Source organism: Cupressus sempervirens, chromosome 3 (genome assembly GCF_028749045.1).
Source record: "Cupressus sempervirens isolate cs-2001-9-10 chromosome 3, ASM2874904v1, whole genome shotgun sequence".
Taxonomy (NCBI): Eukaryota; Viridiplantae; Streptophyta; class Pinopsida; order Cupressales; family Cupressaceae; genus Cupressus; species Cupressus sempervirens.
Window position 1 is genome coordinate 570132386 of NC_143120.1, and position 21459 is coordinate 570153844.

At 33.9% G+C, this 21459-nt stretch overlaps 1 protein-coding gene across 1 annotated transcript in view; it reads right to left on the bottom strand.

Moving 5' to 3' along the window:
* Positions 1-3268: 3268 nt before the first annotated feature.
* LOC149567702 (ferric reduction oxidase 6-like) overlaps positions 3269-21459 on the bottom strand; it is a 116099-nt gene continuing 97908 nt past the window's right edge. The window contains exon 9 of the mRNA XM_089820962.1: positions 3269-3725. Within this exon, the coding sequence (XP_089677088.1) occupies positions 3556-3725 (170 nt within the window). The 3' untranslated portion in view covers positions 3269-3555. The remainder of the gene's footprint in view (positions 3726-21459) is intronic.

Below are 21459 nucleotides of genomic sequence, written 5' to 3' on the forward strand. Positions count from 1 at the left end.
TTTCTAAATTGGGGGCTTTTCTAAATGCATATGTTGGGGAAAATATCTTGTTTTATTATGAATTTAGAATTTTAATTTTATACAAGTAGCTATAAATTACAAAGAAAACAAAATCAGATACAGTGGAATTAAGATTGAATAAGGCAGAAAAGATACGTTTTTCATTATGCGGGGCCAAATGTAGTTGTCTGTTTGGAAAGAGGTGAAATAATTTCAAGGAGCCATGGTTAATAAACATATTAGAGCTATACATACAGCCATATGCACATCTAAATGCTCTTTTCCAATCTATTAAATGTGTAGTTTTTTATGTTTATATTTTACAACAGTGTTTTGGATCAATCTGGTTTAGCCTGATATCTATTACACAAATACTACTGATATATAATTTTAACTTTTAGCTTTGTTGGTTTTATGGTTTATTCCGAGGTTGGGCAAGTGTGTATTTTGGCAATATGCCAATTGTGACTCTTGCCAACATTAACAAAAACACAAGCACAAATACTGAATTAAAATGCATACAATCAAGTAAACAAATGGTGCAACGATTGCTACTAGTAGAATGTCAATCTATTTCTTAACATTAGGAATTGGTCAAGGTAGATTTCTTGCAGCTACGCAGAGCTGAGATACATAACAGAATCATATTATTATCATTATTATTCTGTAAGGGAGTGAATTAAATTCACATTACTCAGAGATGCTTGTCAAGGGTGGGTTGCGACTGAACCATCTTTGTAATTCAACATTCAACACTACGAATTAAAAGTATTTTGCAGGACAAACTAATTTCCACAAAACCAATATTTGGAAGTTGATTGACACAATAATTTTAGCTAGAACGGAAAGCCCAGTTTAATGCCATGAGGTGCTAAAAGTTTGACCAATTTTCTAGCCAAATGGAGGCACATTATAGGAGGTAACTACCCTTCCATTGGTAGTGACGTTGAATAAAAAGCTCTTTTCACTGAGTTAACTAGTTCCCTTCAGAGTTGACCCCTTGGTTTTTATATATTTTATGTCAATATCAACCTAGAAACTTGACCTGGTGTAGCTACTCATCTAAAAGTCATTTCAGCTCATTTCAGCTCTAAATGCAGCAGTGAATGAGTATTTTAGTTATTGATCAAAAACCTCGCATTAAATCATAATATGTACATAGTGTTGCAGTGCTAAAAATATCATTGCCTGGCACAATTTAATTGACTCTATTTTATACTATGCTACTTTCCAAGATGTTTCTAATTCAGAGACACTTTTTAAATTTTGTGCTTTTGAGGTGACTTTTGACGATATTTATATTTCTCTGGATTCATGCACAATAGAGTTAAGAGGCTACTTCTAAACTCTTAATTGTTTTTAAAGATTTGACTCATGTGCAACACATTTTTCTTTTTCGTTTTTGTTGTAGTGGTTTGCACTGGAAAAAACTCTTGGTTTTGAAGTGTCTGATGATCACTTCACCCATGATTGAAGACATAAAGGAGTTGCTTAATTTTCTTGATCTCACATCTCAATTATGACCTTTGCTAACTAATTTAGTCTCAATATGTACTCTTATGCGATATTTGTTCAAAGTTGAGTATTTTATTTTACTCTTCCTTGGAATCCTCTTCAAATAATTATTTTGTTTTTATACTTTTGATTTTTTGTATTTCTATTCCTACTGAAATATGACTCCTTGTGTATTAAAAAGTCGATCGTAAGCATCATAATTCTGTTTCAGGGAATCATGTTCTTTTTGTTTTAGTCTATTTATGTGAGTTGTTCCCATATTACTCTCATGCATATTGAAAATGTCGTGAGTGTTTAATTTTATAAGTACTGTTGGTTCATTTGAATTAATGAGAACTGGATTTTCTGATAGGAAGATGGTTGTAAAGGAGAATCCTATTTCGTTAAGACACTATAATCATTTCTTATTAATCACTCATACTCATTCAAATTGAACTTTGCACCATGTTACATCCACATCTCATGCATTAGGCAGGGACTCAAGCTGATTACAGCTCTTGTTATATAAAGGAATCAACTATACAAGGATAGATGACATGCTTGAGATAGAAGAGCATAGTTGGAATGTGACGTATAATGAGCACTTTTAACAACAAATCTTTGTAGCCTCTACTCCTAAAAATGTACACAATGAGCCCATCAAAGTAGTTTACAAGGTTTATGATATGATTTTAAGGACATGAAATCTAGATGCTCGTTGATAGCTTTCCTAGAGTTGGTCTAAAAGATGCAATTACCTCTTTCAGAGCTTATTTCTATTATGAATCTATCGAAAAATTGGATGTAGAGGAAGACACATAATTGGCAAGGATATCAAGGGGCCTGTAATTGCTGGCTGGCTACTTCTTTGAGATGAAGCAACATGTTACTAGTGATGATAGTCCTGGTACTTCTGATGTGACAAAATAGAGTCCTGGTTCAATTGTTGATTTTTGTATTGATAATGAGAAAGACAGTTTACTCATTCTAAAGGAAAAATGAACTTTTAATGCTACCGATCCATGACAGAAATATTTATTTTATAAAGCTAAATACAGTTCAATGTCTTTATTTCTTATCAACACTTCTAGTGACTTGTGCTCCTTTGAGGCTGGAACCAAGCTTAGGTGATATGCTCTTTGGAGCTGATCTTTATCCATGTCTTGGTATTTTTTGACACTCATTTGGAAGACGCAAACTTATATTAACTTGATTCAATAGATTTTTAAAAAATTATGATGATCATTTAGAATCAACTTATGTCTGTTAGTCAACTCATTCGACATCTCCCCTTGGTAAGATTTACGCTTTAGCCAATATCTTCGACAAAAAGCTCTCTTTGCACAAAAACTTGTTTTCTGAATTTGTATCTTAATATGAAAGAGTTTTGAATGTTCACTTTGACCATGAAATTCAGTACTACTTAACTGTGTTCACCTTATGGACAAGCCATCTTTTCACCCATGTGCACTGTCAAAGTCCTAGCCTAGAAGACATTTCTAGATGGATTATGTTAAAGATCTTCCCTTCGGAAACAGAAAAGGCCTTCAAATTTAATCATTGATTCCCATATCTTGTGGAGATTCAAGACAAACTAAATATTCCTTAAAATAAAGGTGCACTACTATCCTCCTAAAGAAACTAATCTATCCTACAACTATTGCCAACTCTCCTATATCTTAAATATATCATGAGCGAGGACTTCAAGCATGCATATTTTTCAGTATTACCTTGACATAGATCCCTAGTGTCCTCTAATGGGGATTTGCTAAGATGAACAAAATGAGAATTATATTATAAATATATACACAGTTATTATGTCAATATTTTATTGTCACTGATATCTTTACATAGAGAGTGGCATTTATAGATAATATCCAAGCAATTTGATTTTCTTGAATTTAATACCTAACAGAACTATTTGGCATAAATAGAACTAAGAAATTAAGTCCGGAACGGTGCCCTAGGAAATAAGTCTATGGGGTAGATACACAATATAGATTCTAGACAACAATAATAGAGGTATAGAACACAAGAAATCAAATGCTCTTAGTTATAGAATCACAGATCAAAGCTATGACTGTTGAAATGAAACACAACTCTATTTTCAGAATTTTTCAAGTTATATGATCTGCATTCCCTTGCCACGCTTGCTTCCAAACTTTGTGGTCCACATACCATAACACCAACATCTACATTTTTCCACTGCTCTGAAACTTTTCCAAATATTTCTGCATTCAAAAGAGCATGAATAATTAGATCTTTCTGGAGATCAGTGATCCCTTGCAGTTTCATATTATATCAAAAAAATGAACTATCAGAAATATATGGTTTTTCGTGCTTAATTTATGCTGTAATAGTCTTAAGTTTGGCCACACAGACACCTCTAAAATACCAGCTATCTTAAGTCTGCTATAGGATAAAGTGGTATGGTAGTTGAGGAATAAAAGTACAAGAGTTGCTTTTAAAAAAATTTACCCTTTTAAAATATTAAAACATGTTTTGTGGCTTGTACAACAGCATAACTACACCTAACTTTCTTAAAATTTATCAATTGAATTGAAGCTACGATGCATTGTCCTTATCACTTTTGATCACCCACTTCCTAAGATGGGAAACAAGAGAGGGTACTGTGTATAGGAACCTACCAACTATCTACAATACAACAACTTGCAAGAAACACACTTGACAACAATAGTGGCTAAAACTTCACTCCTTCAGTGGAGTGTATAAGTATTAAGAACAGAAAAGAAACAATTTCATGCTTATTCAACGTAGTATGCAATTAAACTAAGCTTAGTTACTAGTTCGAGTTCAATTCGAAGAACCAATTCACTAGTACGACAAAATTTTGGAAAGGTGAGTTCATTTGTATAACATGTAAAAATTATAAATGTACATATTTATGAAGCCAAGAAGCATAAGTTAAATTAGAATGTCGCATAGCATCATTTAAACAACAAAAACACCATAGGCATAAACTTTAAACTTGTAATCATAGCATCATGAATCGTGATCATACCATAATATAATTCAAGTTCAACATCAAAGATTCAAAACATTAAAATTAAATCATGATTCATGAATTATACCAGCAAGTTCAAGTATCATTGTTTCAAGTTCAAGTTTCAACTAATGCATTAGAAATGTATTACTATTCTTCTTCTTCTTTTGCTTCTTCATCTTCTTCTTCTCCTCCTCCTAGTTCTTCAACATTAGTTGACTCGGCAACAGTGCTTGTAGTCGGCAGATTATGTATTTTGCAGCCGACAGGATGTTGTCGTCGGTAAAGATTTTGTTGTTGACGGGCCGACGGGTAGATTAGGATTGTTCTGTAGCCGACGGACCTCTTCTAGAGGTTTCGGCAAAAAGTATTTATGCCTTGTCTAATATCATTGTAAATCATTTTATCTTATCACCAGTTATGTAATCTATTGGCATATGCGAATAAAGGAGTACTGCTGTTCGTGTTCATTGTCTGTGTGCATTCCTTAATTAACCTATGCAGTAAACATTTGGCGGATTGTGTATTTTGTAGCCAACAGGGTGTTGTCGTCAGTAATGATTTTGTTGCCGACGGGCCGACGAGTAGATTAGGATTGTTTTGTAGCCGACGGACCTCTTCTGGAAAGTTCGGCGAAAAGTATTTATACCCCGTCTGGGATCATTGTAAATCATCTTATCTTATCACCAGTTATGTAATCTATTGGCATATGCAAATAAAAGAGTACTGCTGTTCGTGTTCATTGTCTGTGTGCATTCTTTAATTAACCTATTCGGTAAACAGAGCTAAGGCCAATTGGATCAGCAGCAGCAATAATAGTATGGGTATGAAAATCTTCAATTGTAAGCCATTTATGTTCACTTTATAGGGTTTTGGAGCTCAAAACTATAAAATAATTTCAAAACAACAATTTAAATGCCGTCTGCAGGGCCGAATTTGACGGGCTTCACTGCAAATTCGACCTGTTTATGACACATTCGCCCGGGTTCGTTTTTGCTTGGGACACATTCGCCCAGGTTCAAACCATGTTCCTAGAGATTGAACCCTGCAAGTATTTTTGGCGTATTGGATGAAACCAGGTACTCATTTGAACCCAAACCTGGTTCGGAGGGCAAAGTGACGAACTAGGTTAACTAAGACAATAACCATAGACACTCAGCACTTATTCAGCGGAGTGCGATCAAAGTCCACAAGAACTTCTTGCTTATTCAATGGAATGCAATCACAAAGCATAAGCACCTCTCACTTATGCACATGTACCTCTCTCTTATTCAATGAAGTGCAATTACAAACACAGACACTTCACAGTTATTCAACAGAGTGCAATCACAAAGCATCGTCACTTCCACTGATTCAGTGGTGAGTGAAATTACGACAAAATGCAAAGTTGAGATCACTGGTGATACTAACATCCAAAGTGTTACAACTTAGATCAAATGCATTACAAACATCGTATAGAAAAATTAACTGTCGATATGTACAGGCATAAAGTGTCAACTGTAAACGAAGTCTACTGCAATAACACCAAAGTGAACCATGTACCATGAATAAATCAGCTTAACAATGAAACAATAGAAGAATAGCTTGTATAAATGAGGCATAGTGCAAGTCTGAAAGCACTCAATTCTATTCATAAACTATCAAATCAAAATTTAAAAACCCAGAGCACACTGAAAACTGCTGATGATTGAAATTTGACTGGTTAAAAAATTATGAGATTCTTCAAAAACTAGAATTCACATTACAACGCAAAAGGTTTGAAAACCATCTAAAACATCCTAGACCTTATGCATGATATATAACTTCAAGTATGTACTTAAATGTTTATTGCACGCCTCAAAATGCACAGTATTAGACTAATAAATTCTAAGATGAGGATGCACAGCAGCAGGCTGCACACTGGATGTGAATGCGCTCCAGTCCAGGTGTACTAACTGGATGAGGTCTGGATGAGGTCCGTGTGGGCATCCATAGTAATACGCACCAAGCACATTTGAAGTGTATCCACAAGTGCAGATCTGCATTTTGGGTTCATGCAAAGCACATCTGGAAGCATCTGCACTCGGTGATGTTTTATTGACTTAAAAAACATTGCATAAAGTGCTTTTTAATTATTTTTTCCCCTGAAACCCTAAAACAGCCCTTTATGAGGCCATCCATAGTAAAAACATAATATTTAGTTTGCTATTTTGCTCTCATCTCATTCAGACTCCATATTGGCATTTCAAAGGGCAGGTGATTATTTTTGAAGGCATTCACTCATGGGTGCCAAATAGCTCCCACAAAGGAGATCTAAGCGCCTAATGTAAGCATCTGAACCTATTCTTGAGTTTTATAAGGATTTTTTAAAGATTTTGATGAATGTTTTCAAGTATGTGATGAACTTTTTCAGAAAAATTCAAAAAAAATATTAAAGAAAAAGAGAAACAAGTTTAGCTCTTTGTTATAATGTGTTTGCATCTTTATTTGCACTCGTATGCTTGCCTCTCTTTTTTTTTGTAATTTAAATTTATGTAACTTCTTATAATAGCAAGAAATCAGATTGCAAGAACGGCCAGTAGTCAAAGTAAAGTGGGTGGGAAAAGAAACCAAAAATTCAAAATTGATCAAGTATCCCCTTCATGGAGAAATGCCACAAGGATTTCACAAATAGCAGGAGATGGGGGATATATTTACGAGTGTAATTTATGTAAAATATAGAACAATTGCTCATATTCTCAAGTGAAACTTACACTTTATAAGCCCTGTTGGTAAGGGGATGGGAATATGTGCAGATCCAGATGAGAAGGGGTCTCCCACACAAATAGCGGCATTCGTGAAAGAACAAGCTGCTGATAAAATCGTTGCAAGAGCAAAACAAGTTGCTTATCCTGTCATAAAGAAAAAAAACATGAATTTATACATTGATACAGTAGTAGCCTCCATACATCCTTTCTTGCATGTCCCCTCCACAAAAGACGAAGATGAAATTCCCACATGTTAGAGTGGTCCATTGGACAAGGCATTTAAAATGGAGGTAAGAGACATTGCTGAACAAGAAATTGCACATTGCATCGATCCAATGGTCTTCCATTCAACTTGGTAAGATCACCATATTGGCATGGTGTCACCAATAAATAGTGCTGCGTGCACCTCTTGGTTTCACAAATCCTAGGTTTGAAAAGGTGTGTACCACCTTATTGCAAAGTGAGGAATTTTGCAGAGACCTCATTGAAACCAATTAGAGATTCTTCAATTGAAAAAGGCAATTCTATTATTTTGGAAGGATGGCAAGATAGAAAAAACCGTCCATTAATAAATGTTTTCACAATGTTCCCCAAAGGAGGAACATTTTTTAGGGTGATTGATTGTGAAGGGGAAGTGAAAGATGCAAAGTTTATTTTCAGAATCTTTATTGAATCCATATAGATGGTGGGTAATGCGAATGTGGTCTAGGCAATTATGAACAATATAAAAAATAGTAGGGGTGTAAGGCCTTTAGTTGAGGCAAGATATTGTAATAACCCTATACTGACAAATGATTAATATAAATGTATTCAAATATATATTATTTCATTCCTTATCTTAACATATTTAATAATATTCATCAATACAATAAAAATTGACTAATGAATAATAATGATATATCATATAATGAATAAAAATAAATATTTCATATGTTCAAAAATATTGACTTTCAACATCAATTACATTGACTAATTAATGTAAATAAAATTAGTTATCAACCATTTTCATTAATTGATTAATATATAAATTATCATAGATCAATACGCATTTACTATAATAAAGAGAATAATATTAGATAAGGGTAAAACTTATTATTAAATCATAGTTATTTTTAAATAATCAAATAAATAGGGGCTTAAGAAGTCATCGGCTTTAGAAAAGCCACGTCCCATAATTAGGCCACATAAGTTATACAAAGGATGGAGAAAATTATAAAGGAGGAATACATATAAATGCAAATTATGAATAATGCGGGATAATAACAAAACAAAAAGTGTTTCCATTAAATAGAACAAGTAGGGGGGGACCCACGCAATAAACAAAGGGATTACCTAAAATGGATTATTATGGGAGAAGCAAAAGGGCTAAAGAGGATAAGAAGGGAGTTGAATAACTAGCACGTGGATGGTATAATTAAGAGGATAAGGCATCTTAAGCTCTCTTTCTTCATATTATTATATGATATATGACAATAATATTTTATATATATTAATGTTTATGTATAATAGCATTTGAAGTATATACTCATTCAAAATGATATTTAGTTAATTTGATATTATGTTTGTTAAATATAAAGAATCAAATGATATTAATATAATTCTTTATGGATCTAAGTAATTGATTTAAATTTTCATAGTGCAAGTATAGAGTCTACAATCATCTCTATATGAATGGTTACGTGTTGGTGTAGAGTTTGAGGACATCTCTATATGAATAACTAGATGGAATCTCAATTTGCCAATGCAAGAGGTTAGTGCAATCCTCATATGAATAGACATCCTGCCAGTGCGAGAGATTAGTACACCCCGTATGAATTGCTAGATGAGTGATTGATAGAATCTCATAGTGTCAGTGCAAGAAGTTAGTACAATCCTCGTATGAATGGCTATCATGCCAGTATGAGCAATTAGTACAACCTTGAATGAATGGTTAGATGAGTGATAAATCAAATCTCATAGTGCCAATGGAGGTTAGTATGATCTGTTGTATGAATGACTATCATGTCAATGCAAGAGATTAGTACAACCCAGTATGAATAGCTAGATGAGAATTAAATAATGGCCACAATATTTTGATGATGTCAACATATGCGTATGTGATTAGCCTTGCATAGAGGATGTCTCATCCATAAAGAACCTTAAGGGGTGCACTCTAGAGAAGACAATGGAATAACCAAGGATTAGGAAACCCGATCTGCAGACGTCTTTAAGGCTGGGATTAAGATAGAGGGTATAATAGTTATTGTATAAATTTTGAAATTTGTTTTGCAGGTATTACTTGTGCTAGCTAGTGACGACTTTACAATGGTATCAGAGCATGATCTTGCCATCTTGTAGGGTAAAATGATAACAACGAAAAAGCTATTCTAAAGACTCTAAATTTATCAATTACAATATATAATTATAAGAATAAATCAATTATATAATACTTTTTTATCCTACAAACATGGTTTTGGGGTGAACTCAAATAAGCACCATTAGGCAATAGTCTAAATGCTGTGAGAACTTTTCTAAAGTTTATTTTTGGCAAAAACATATATCAAATTCAATATCAATAACACTATCACAATTTGGATCTTTGTGAAAAATATATCCTACTTATCAATATTGAAATAGAATAGTTGAATATAATAAATAAGTCTCTCCAATCATTTAATATTTGCTTGAGGACAAGCAGAATTGGGAAGGGCGAACTGTAATAACCTTATATTAACAAATGATTAATATAAATGTTTTTAAATATATATTATTTAATTCCTTATCTAAACATATTTAATAATAATATTCATCAATACAATAAAAATTGACTAATAAATAAAAATAATGATATATAATATATAATATATTCAACGAATAAAAATAAATATTTCACATGTTCAAAGATATTGACTATCCACATCAATTACATTGAGTAATTAATGATGATAAAATTAGTTAACCATTTTCATTAATTGATTAATATAAAAATTATCATAGATCAATGCACATTTACTATAATAAAGTGAATAATATTAGATAGGGGTAAAACATATTATTAAATCATAGTTATTAATAAATAATTAAATAAATAAGGGCGTAAGAAGTCATTAGCTTTAAAAAAGGCACGTCCCATAACAAGGCCACATAAGTTATAAAAAGGACAGTGGAAGTTTTAATGGAGGAATACATATAAATACAAGCTATGCATAATGAGGAGGATAATAACAAAAAAAAATACATTTTTCCATTCGATGGAACAAGAAGTGGGGGGCGACCCATGCAATAAACAAAGGGAAAATATTACATAAAGTGGATTATTATGGGAGCAGCAAGAAGGCTAAAGAGGATAAGAAGGGAGTTGAATAACTAGCACGTCGATGGTATAATTAAGATGATAAGGTATATTAAGTTCTCTTTCTTTGCATTATTGTATGATATATGACAATAATATGTTATATGTATGTATATTAGTATTTGTTTATGTATAATAACATTTAAAATATGTACGAGCATCCAAAAGATATTTAATAATTTGATATTTTGGTTGTTAAATATAAAAAATCAATTGATATTAGTATAATTCTTTATGGATCTAAGTAATTGATTGAAATCTCCATAGTGTCAGTATAGAGTCTACAATCATCTCTATATGAATGGCTATGTGCTAGTGCAGTGTTTGAGGACATCACTATATGAATGGCTAGATGGAATCTCATAGTACCACTGTGAGAGGTTAATGCAATCCTCGTATAAATGGTTGTCATGCCAGTGCGAGAGATTAGTACTGATGGAGCTCTAAATTTTTGCTTCCATTTATGACATTATGGAATGGGTCTTTTTTATGTCTTGATGAAGCAACAATGTGGAAAGAAAGCAAGTTAGATACTGAGTTCCAGATCAACCACCTATATGAGTACCATACATGGAAAATGTAATAGGGACACTCATTTCACCGTCTTAAAAGTCTCAAGCAGGTTCTGATTGTTCATGTATTTGATGATTCTTCCAATATCAAAATATTCGATGATCTTATTTAGCAGCAGTGAGGACAAAGATCATTACAAAGCATAAGAGCAAGTATACACAAGTGGGAGTATGAGGTCATGGAGGGAGTAAGTTTTAAAAGCCATGTACTTAATCATTTTTGACTCTGCACCCATAACTGATGCAGATTATAGTCATATTGGGTAGATTCAATCATCATATCAGGTTCAGCAATGCGTATGACCTCTGAGTTAATTTTGGATTGTATTAGGGAGTGTATGAATTTCAATTATCATTTTGAAGTGCCTAAGTGAAGAAGGTGTCAGCAGTTTGCTGTTTGTGCTCATAATTTTGGTCTTGATTCAGAAAATTCTTTCAAAGTATCATATTTACACACAGATGTTTTCCAAGCCTTGAATTGATACAGATCGCAGGCCTATCGTTAGTCATATTAAGGATATAGCAGAAAGAAATCGTTGAATATCTCCAGGCATCTAGTGTCCACGCTAGCATGAATAAATAGAATTAATTCTGAGAGATTCGAAGGATTTCCAGTTAGATATCAGGAGCAAGAGACATTTGAAACTAATACTTATTATTATGGAGAAACAAAGACTTGGAACGATTTGCTTAGGAAAGGAGTTCTAAATCATTCCTCCTTTTTTATTTCCGACTTTGCTTTCTTTGTTTGCAGGAAGCGTAAACGTTGTATAGAGCACTAGGGGCGGATGGAGTATGTTGACGAAGATCATGTATTGGCATCTGAAGTCGCGCTATTCCCGTGGAGCCCTTTCATTTAGAATTACGGCGCATACCAGAGGAGAACAGAGGAGAAGCTCATGCGGGTCTGGAGTGTGGAGTCTGCAAGCATAATACAGTCATTCTAGAGGGCTGAATATATGTAACGTATGGAATGATAGAATCCGGCATCGGATGCATCTGAAGAAAATGTTGATATTCGAAGAGATCTGGAGATATACAGCGGAAGAAAAGAGCAATATAAACGTGCTCTTGGCAAATACAGGTGTTCTCAGCACTTACGTGATACATCACATAAGCTTAGCACAGGGTTTTATTATATATATAAAATTATATTAAGGAAGTTTTATATCTTAATTCCTTCACTTTATCGGGTAGTTTTAAGGATTAGGCGCCTGAGTGGTTGTGTTCTTTCACTCACACCTTAGTCTATAAATGTATGGTCAATTCATTCTTGAAAAACAATCAATATAAGTCATATTCATTTTTAAATTTTTACATATACTATATGCACTTGATATATTTTATTTTTTCAATGGTAAATAAATGAAATTTTGAACTAAGCCTGTGGGTTCTGGATTGTCGAGCAAATTTATATGTGATTCCGGAATTGAAGTGCAATAGATAGATCATCTATAAGGAGTGTCTTTGTTGCGATTTTATTTCTAGCATAATTATTTATTTTACATTTTGGAGTTTTAAATGATTATTAAGTTGTCGTTTATAAATTTTTTTTTAATTAATTTCTATTAATATTTTAATATTCGGATAAGTGGACTAGGTCATTATTGCATTTTAAATTTGATAAACATAATAACTATTGTGAAATATTTAATTATTTTTGGATTTTTGTCTAGTTTGTCTCTGCAGGAGTTAAAGTGCATCCTAGACTAGTTTAAAATTGCATTCATGTACTTGATCCGTCACGTCTGAATTATTAAAATTGTTTATAATATATTGAACTTTATAAAGTTGTATGTTTCAACTAATAATATTGACTCTGATTGCCCATTTAAATAAGCACTGGTCTTTTACTCTTGATTCATGATCCATATGTTGGCAACTATTTCATTTCTTTCCTTTGAAAAATTAATATATTCATTTGTTACATTATTTTATAATTATTTTTTATTTTAAAATATTATCACATTTATTTATTAATTCATAATCTTCAAGTTTAAAGTTTTTCTATAGTTCTTGCCATTAGAAAAAATTCCAATACATTTGCGTTCTAATCAATTTGCTATAAGCGTCTTGGATCTAAGTGTTTTGTCCTGGATCAAGTACACTTGCCTTGGTTTTGCACAGCCGAAAGCGTAGGGAATTTCGATCAAGTCGACCAATCCCGTCAAGTTGGCCTTAACCGGTTGGATATCCCAACATCGAGCAAGCAAGGCTCATAGAATTCCAATCTACGGTTTTGGTAACCAACAAGTACAACTTCATATGAATGGCTAGATGAGTGATAGATACAATCTCGTACTGAGAGTGCAAGATGTTAGTGCAATCCTCTTATGAATATGGCTATCATGCCAATGCGAGAGATTAGTACAACCCCATATGAATGGCTAGATGAGTGATAAATGGAATCTCATAGTGCCAATGCAGGAGGTTAGTGTGATCCTTGTATGAATGGCTATTGTGTTAGTGCGAGAGATTAGTACAACACTATATGAATGGAGAGATGAGAATAAAATAAAGGCCAGAATATTCTGATGATGTCAACATATGCATATGTGATTAGCCTTGGATAGAGGATGTCCCATCCAAGAAGAACCTTAAGGGGTGCACTCCAAAGAAGACAGTGGAATATCTAAGGATTAGGAAACCCAATCTAGAGACATCTTTAAGGTTGAGGTTAGGATAGAGGGTAAAATAGTAAAGTTAGATTTATTATTATATAATTTTTGACATTTGTTTTGTAGGTATTACTCGTCCGAGCTAGTGGGGACATTATAGATATGAGCACATTTTTTGGACACCATGCATCGTACACTACCTCAACTTGGTGATGCAACAATTTGGCACTCAAATAGAGTGGGTGAAAGAAATACACAAGAGGGTGAGGAGATCCAGATGTATGCGACAAACCAACAAATGTCAGAAACAATATTCAGATCTTTCTCGAGATTGTTGTTGAAGGTAAATTTCATTTATTTATTTAATTTTATGTCATGTTCAATGTCAATTTGTATGTAAATATTCTTAATATTTATTGTTTTTTAATGTGTTATTACGTAATATGTATTGTATTAACTTACTATTTGTTGATGATTACAGCTACAATAGAGATCTTTATCTCTGATTTTTCTATATATTGATATTGAGATAATACCTATGTATTATGTTTACAGTTGGAGAAGATATTTATGATAATATTTGAGAAAATATTATATGAAAGGGACATTTGTCATGCAAAGAGGCATGTGTCTAGAAATATGAAGACTTGTTTTTGGAAATTGAAGGGACCTTCAATTGTGATATGAAGAGTCTCTCGATTCTATATATACATGAGTTTTCTTTGTGTGTAGGTACAATTGTATGAAGTGAAAAGCATTGTACTCGAACATTGATTATATCAATAAAAGAAGTATTTTCTAGCGTGGCTAGGTTTTCCCTTTCTAGCTAAGGAGTTTTCTCAAGATAAGTTCTTGTGCCTATTATTTTTATTATATTTTTCTTTACTATTGTATCTTTATTTATGGGCATTACTTTTAACACTATTAACATGATCCTAGGTTGTTGAGACTCAATTAGCACCTCATACAAGTGTTATGAGATGACTTTTGAAGGTGTGAGAGGCCTTGTCTCAAATGGTGTAATGTCCCCTTTTAGGGTCCATTATTATAGATGATTATTTAATCGATCAAAAGGTTCATATTAGTTATTTTAATTATCAAATGATAATATTATTTGGATTTACAATTGAAGGTTATAGATGTTATTCAAGTTGCCTAAACACCATCTATGGACTCCCTCAAAGTTTACAAGTCCAAGCCCGTTTCATGAAGATTTACGAAAAGCTGACCCCCACCCTCTATTGGGATAAGATCCAAAGATTGGATTCATACAAGCCCCTCCTTGGTACATTATATTCTTTTAGATAATGATAACATTTGGGTTTTATCTTTATGTTTTAATAAGGAGGCTTCAAATGTAATCAAGTTGCTTAGACACTAATCCTCAATAGATGTTCCCTCAAAGTTTACAAGTCAAAGACCGTTTTACAAATATTTACAAAATATTGATCCCCACCCTCTGTTGGCATACACCCATTGGTTGGAATTTATTCGACCCTCTCCTTTTGATTACATCAAAGCCTACATTTCTCAATACCAATTAATAATCATATAGAAAATAAATACTTATAATGACAATATTATAAATCAATGTTATTAACCTTCTTACCAAAATATATATATATATATATATATATATATATATATATATATTCTAAATATAAATATGGTTTATATATCATTATAATACAACTCTTCACTTTATGTATTTAATAATAATTATTCTCCTTCATACAAAATAACATGATACTTTATTTAATATAGAAAATAAAATAATAAAATTAATGTATAGAAAATTAAGATGTATCCATACCTTGGGTATAGAAAATCAGAATTGCATTGGACTTCATATTTGAGTTTCATATTGTCATCTATCTCTTAGATTGGTAGTGTTATAATCTGGAATTGTTGTTCATACATTATTGGCATCATATATTGAGGTTTCGTTGTACAACAATTAGTAATATTTCAGCCTTATTCGGTTACATGCCAACTGCTTGACAAAATTCCTAAGTTCAGTTTGAGGGTTTCATGGCCTTTATAGTAAGGGTCTTTACAGTGGTTTTATCTAAGAGATAGATGACAATATGAAACTCAAATATGAAGTCCAATGCAATTCTGATTTTATGACAGCAAATAGAACTGATTACAATGAGAGACTATCACAACTATGCACTTCTAATACATCAAGCTCTTGACAATGCAATGTTATGACATGAACAATAATCCAGTTCAGATTTGGAATGCAAATGACGAAACTTTTACAACAGTTATTAATGACTGGAAATAACTATTTATGCAATGACAGTGCTGACTGTTCTAATCCTTAACATGCAATATTTTGGCAATCAATATTTTGTGCACCTGGAATAGCTCCAATTTTGCCGGATATGAATGTTGGATTAATGCCACACGAAGACCTCACAATCTGCCCCAAACCGACTCACAAAATTGCTGTTGCTGCCCAACTGACAGGGCCGTACAGGTACGGCCTAGTACGGCTGCTAGATAAAAATATTGCAGCGTTTTTTGTCACTCCAAAAGCAATAAATCTGGGCGCCTAGGGTTGCTGAATAACCCCCTAAAATATGAAATTCATCTGTCAAGCCAATTAGGAGTTATGAGCAAAAACGTGGGTCCAAACCCTGGACTGGCAGTCTGAAAATAATGCACAACTGTGTCTTCAAACCCTGTTAATCAATCCACAAATGCTAGGGCACAACTGAAACCCTTATTCCAACCGAAGTAAACCCTTATAACTGAATCTCAATGAAGTCCAAATGAGATGGCTGCATTACCAACTCCTCAAATGCAACAATTCAGGTGATATTTCACACCCTCAAAGTCGCCAATCCAAGGGAATGATTCGTTCCCAAAGATTAAATAATAATTTGCAGACCCAAGAGACTACAAATTTGCTCCACAATGGAAGAAGTAGAAGAAATCTCAAATCCAAGCCTGTCCAAATGAGAGGCCCAGCCCTCTATTTATTCACTTTTCTAAGAAGTTGCTAGAACTTCTAGAAACATCCTTTATAAAATCTCATTATAATGCACTTTTTATGATAAAGTAATTTTATAAAATAAAAAGTGCAACTCAACTTAAAATTATAACATGTAGGCCCCAATAACACATAATAATAAAATATAACCTCTTAACACTTCTTCAAGAGCAAGATATGACCATCTGATCCGCAGAATTGACTCTCTCTCCACACCATTTGCCTACGAGAGTCTGGAATAGGCAAATCCATGATCAATGCCATGTCGAACTAAAGAGGGGACATTACAAGTACAAATATGACAACAGCTTTTATGAAACCTCAACCCTTTTTAAATGTTATAGCCTATCTTTAGTTTGTCTTGTGCCTCTCATAATAAGGTCAGCCTTCTAAAGATGTGTGGTGGTCCACTACTAGATACTAAATAATATAATCAGTGAAAACGATATGATTTCCTTCACTAAGATATGACATTAATAAATATTGGTATGGTTTTGCAATATTAATATCAAATAAAATCTATGTTGCCGATTCGGTTTCGGGGATGGATTCGGGTTCGAGTTCAGGTTCGTGGATTTGGGCCCAAAAAAATTCTCATTTGTGTCCGTGGGTGGGTTTATATATATATATATATATATATATAACAAAGAGAGAAATGCGCATAATTGCAAAACTAAAACATTTCATAGTATGAATATATTAGAAAAAATATTTAAAAATTGATTATTTAATGTTTTTAAGTTCACTTTTTTGGCCCCACGGGTCGTGGGTCCTCCTAGATTTGCGATGGGCCAAGCGTGGACCCGGGTGGACCCACAGTCCCAAGCAAGGACCTTGCATGGACCCATAGAGGACCCGGGCTCAAATCCGAACTTGGACCTGAGCTCCAAGGTCCAAACCCAACTTTCTAGAATAAAATATAATACTCTAAAAATCCTCCACAAATATGAGTTATTTTAAAATCTACAACAAAATAATTAACCTAAGCACAAAACTGAAACTCAAGTACCCATAACCTTTCAACGTAGTTGTGATCCCTAGGTGTAAGCACCTCAGATGAACAAAAGGGTTTTCATCCCCCACTATGAAATGGATACCATGAGGATGTTTATCCTCTAAATTGTTATGCTAACTTCACCCTTAGCCTTCAAGTAATAAGAAATAGGCTATAGATGGGAAGAATTTAAAGTTGGCAGATGACAAATCTAGAAAGAAGACTACAATGTTGGGATCGCTCAATCATACCTTCTTGGCCTTAATTCCCGAGAAGAGGAATGCCCAAGCGATGGGTGACTATAGGCTAATATCTCTTAGCAACACTATGTATACGATTGTCACCGAAGTCATGACCAATAGGTTGAAAGAGGTGATTTCGAGCATCATCTCAATCGTGCAAAGAGGGTTCTTGCATATGAGATTGATTAAGGAATTATAGTTCTTCATTAAGTCGTTCATTCGACACCAAAGACAAGGGAGGCAAGCATGATAAACTAACTAAACATCCTAGAAGTATAAAATTTAATTGGCAGAACTAAAAGTGTTAAGGACATATAGTTTTGGAGAAAAGTGGGTAAAGTGGATAAAAGAATACATTTCTAACCCTAGATTTTCAACGCTAATTAAAAAGGGCACTACAAGGATTCTTTTTTTGCCTTAGGGGGGCTAACGCAGGGGGATCCAATCTCTCCCATTTTGTTTATCACGAGGGCTGAAGCTCTAGGAAGGAGTAAGGCCTGCCGACTGTAGAAAGGAAATTGGATCAGCATGAATGTTGCCCCTAATCACACGTCAACAATTTGTAAGCAACGCAATGTTATTTGGGCACGCAAGCAGGTTGGAGGCAAGGGGGGTTAGAATGCTTTTGGAATCATACAGAAATGCGTCTAGATGAGAAATCAATTAGAAAAAATCAAATGTTTATTTTCTAATATTCAACCTAGCCTTCATATAGATATTGCCAAAATTCTGGGCTTACAGATTGCTGCTTTCCCTAGGAAATTTTTGGGGATGTTTCTGTTCACTAGAGTGAATAAAAAATGTTATTGGAAACACCAGATAAATAGTTGCAATAGTACAATGGAGTCTTGGAAGGGAAATGGCTAATGTCTACAGGGAGAATTTTGATGCAAAAGTTGTTTTGTCAGTGATACCTATATATTCAACGTCAAGTATGAGAATCCCCATATCAGTTGAGGATATTCTTATCCAAGAAATGAGGAAAAAAAATTGGAATGGGATGCGGGAGCAAGGAAAATTCCCATTAATTAGATGGACTAAGATTCTTTCAACCAAAAGAAGCTAGGGGAACTGATATTAGACAGATCACTCTGATGAGCTTAGCAATGGGAGAAAAACCAGTATGGAATACATACAAGCAAGGAGAACAGAAAAGGGTCAGAATATCAAGAAAGAAATATTTGGACTTGGATCATCCAAATAGGATTTTCACTATTACGGAAATTTTGCAGGGATTGGCCATTTGGAATTTCCATTGGAGAGCAAAGATATCATCGTAAGGCACATTAATTGGGAAATCAAGAATGGAGAAAGTGCCTCATTTTGGAAAGACTCATGGGAAGTTTCGGCAATCTTCATAGAGATTTGAACCTAGAAGACATATGAAAGGAGACTAACAGAGTCTAGGGCAACAAAGTGAGCAATTACAGAGGGATTGTCAATATTGGATGCCACAAAGAGTTGAGCTGGAAATCCTTATAGATAAATAATGCTCAGAAGAATCAGTAGGAGGCTATTCACAAAATTTTGCAAGCCAAGAAAATAATCCCTTCCAGGGAAGATGACATAATTCAGTGGTGCTGTTTTAAGAATGGTAGCTACAAGGTAAAGCTTGGTTATTGAGTAAAAGAAGCGTTGGCATGACAGAATTGGCCAACTTTACCTGTGGTTGGCTATTCAGAAAAAAATATCTTACCAATGACAGGTTGTAGAGGGTTGGAATCTAGGGACGAGGTTGGTGTGTAATTTGGAAGGAGACAGAGGAATGTGTGTATCAACTACTATTGAGTATCCAGATTGCAAATTACTGTTGGAAAACCTTAATGAAGAAACTGAACTGGTAGTGCCCATTGGTTCAAGACCTAGGGGATTGGCTAGTAATCTGGGCGACAAACAAGAAGGCCCTCTTTAACAATATTTCGGAGATTGTGCCTTTGTGTATATTGTGGGAAGGGTGGAAAGAAACTAACAAGAGGATTTTTTAGGATAAGGAATTTAAGGAATTGACAAAGGGAGAAATGGCAGACAAGATTAAAAGAATGGTGACTGAACTTGCAACCACTGCTGCCATGAACCAGAAGCTGAGAAGAATTGGGATGATGCGATGATCAAGCTATGCAAGGCTCTCAGAGTGCCCCCCCACCATTAATGGGGTTATAAAAGATGATCTTTCTATTTACCCACAGGAGAATCTGAAATGAGAAAGGGCGGAAATTGGTTGTATAAAAGTGAACATTGATTCCACTTCAAGGGGAAACCAAGGGCCAAGTGGGGCTGTCTTCATTGCGAGTGATCACAAAAACAGAATCATAAAAGAAATGTCTGAGCACTTGTAATGTCCCCTTTTTGGCTAACTTAGAAAATCAGGACAATTACTCCAACTTCTCACACTAATTCTATTAAATACTTGCACTCCGACTAAGCAATGGAGATTAATGATATACCAACTGATATTTCTGATGTAATCAATATAAAAAATATGCAAATGATACATATACATATCGATACACACACACACATACTGTTACGTCCAATATGCTGTTATGCGACATACAATGCGAAAGATGTTTCTATCACTTATAGTGATAGATCGATTTCACTATATTTGATATACAGTAAGACTACACAATTGATATTTATTGCTTTCAACAATGGTAACGTATCTGATTTGCTGATAATAATATGCAACTTGTAGATAAACTTGCTAGAAGTGATATGTGCTGTCTCTGATTATCGATTTGATACTTGCACTCAAGAATGGGCACTGTTTAGGATATATGATCTTCAAAATATGCAATCCCTTAGGTATTGTTTCTGATCTGTGCTCTTTATACTTGCGCCAGTAATGCCGTTAGGCAGTTTGCTCCAAACAGAGCAGATCCGATGAGGAAAAGTAAACAAGATAAGATGTATTCGATGACTATCGAAATGATGATCTCTATTCTTATATATATATCATTGAATTGTCACACCAGCCCATCCCTTTGCAAAGGATCACACCTCCTCATAATGATAACTGATTTTAGTGTGGGATAAGTATTAACTTCTTGTTAGTTTCTTCATAGTCGGTGCCCAACAAGCGTAATCCGAACATGCCTCTTCATATCGATTAGTAGACAGATATTATCTTACTTTATTTGATATCTATTGTTGGTTTGACTAATAGACTCCCTTATCACTGTAGCTTACATGGCTGCTCAGTAGCTCTTAATTGCTGCCTTAAAACTTTGCTTCCTTTATGGTATTTGTGCCATTAATCTGTTTTTCATTGATATATACCTTAGTTACCGATTCGGGATACGAATTCGATTCGGGCACGTGAATCGGATCCGTGGATTCGTGATTTTTTTTTTTTCCCGATTAGGATTCGTGGAGGATTCGTGAATATATATATATATATATATATATATATTTTTTTTAATATTACTGATCTTGCCCAAGCCCCGACTAGTAACAGATATATATATTTATTTATTT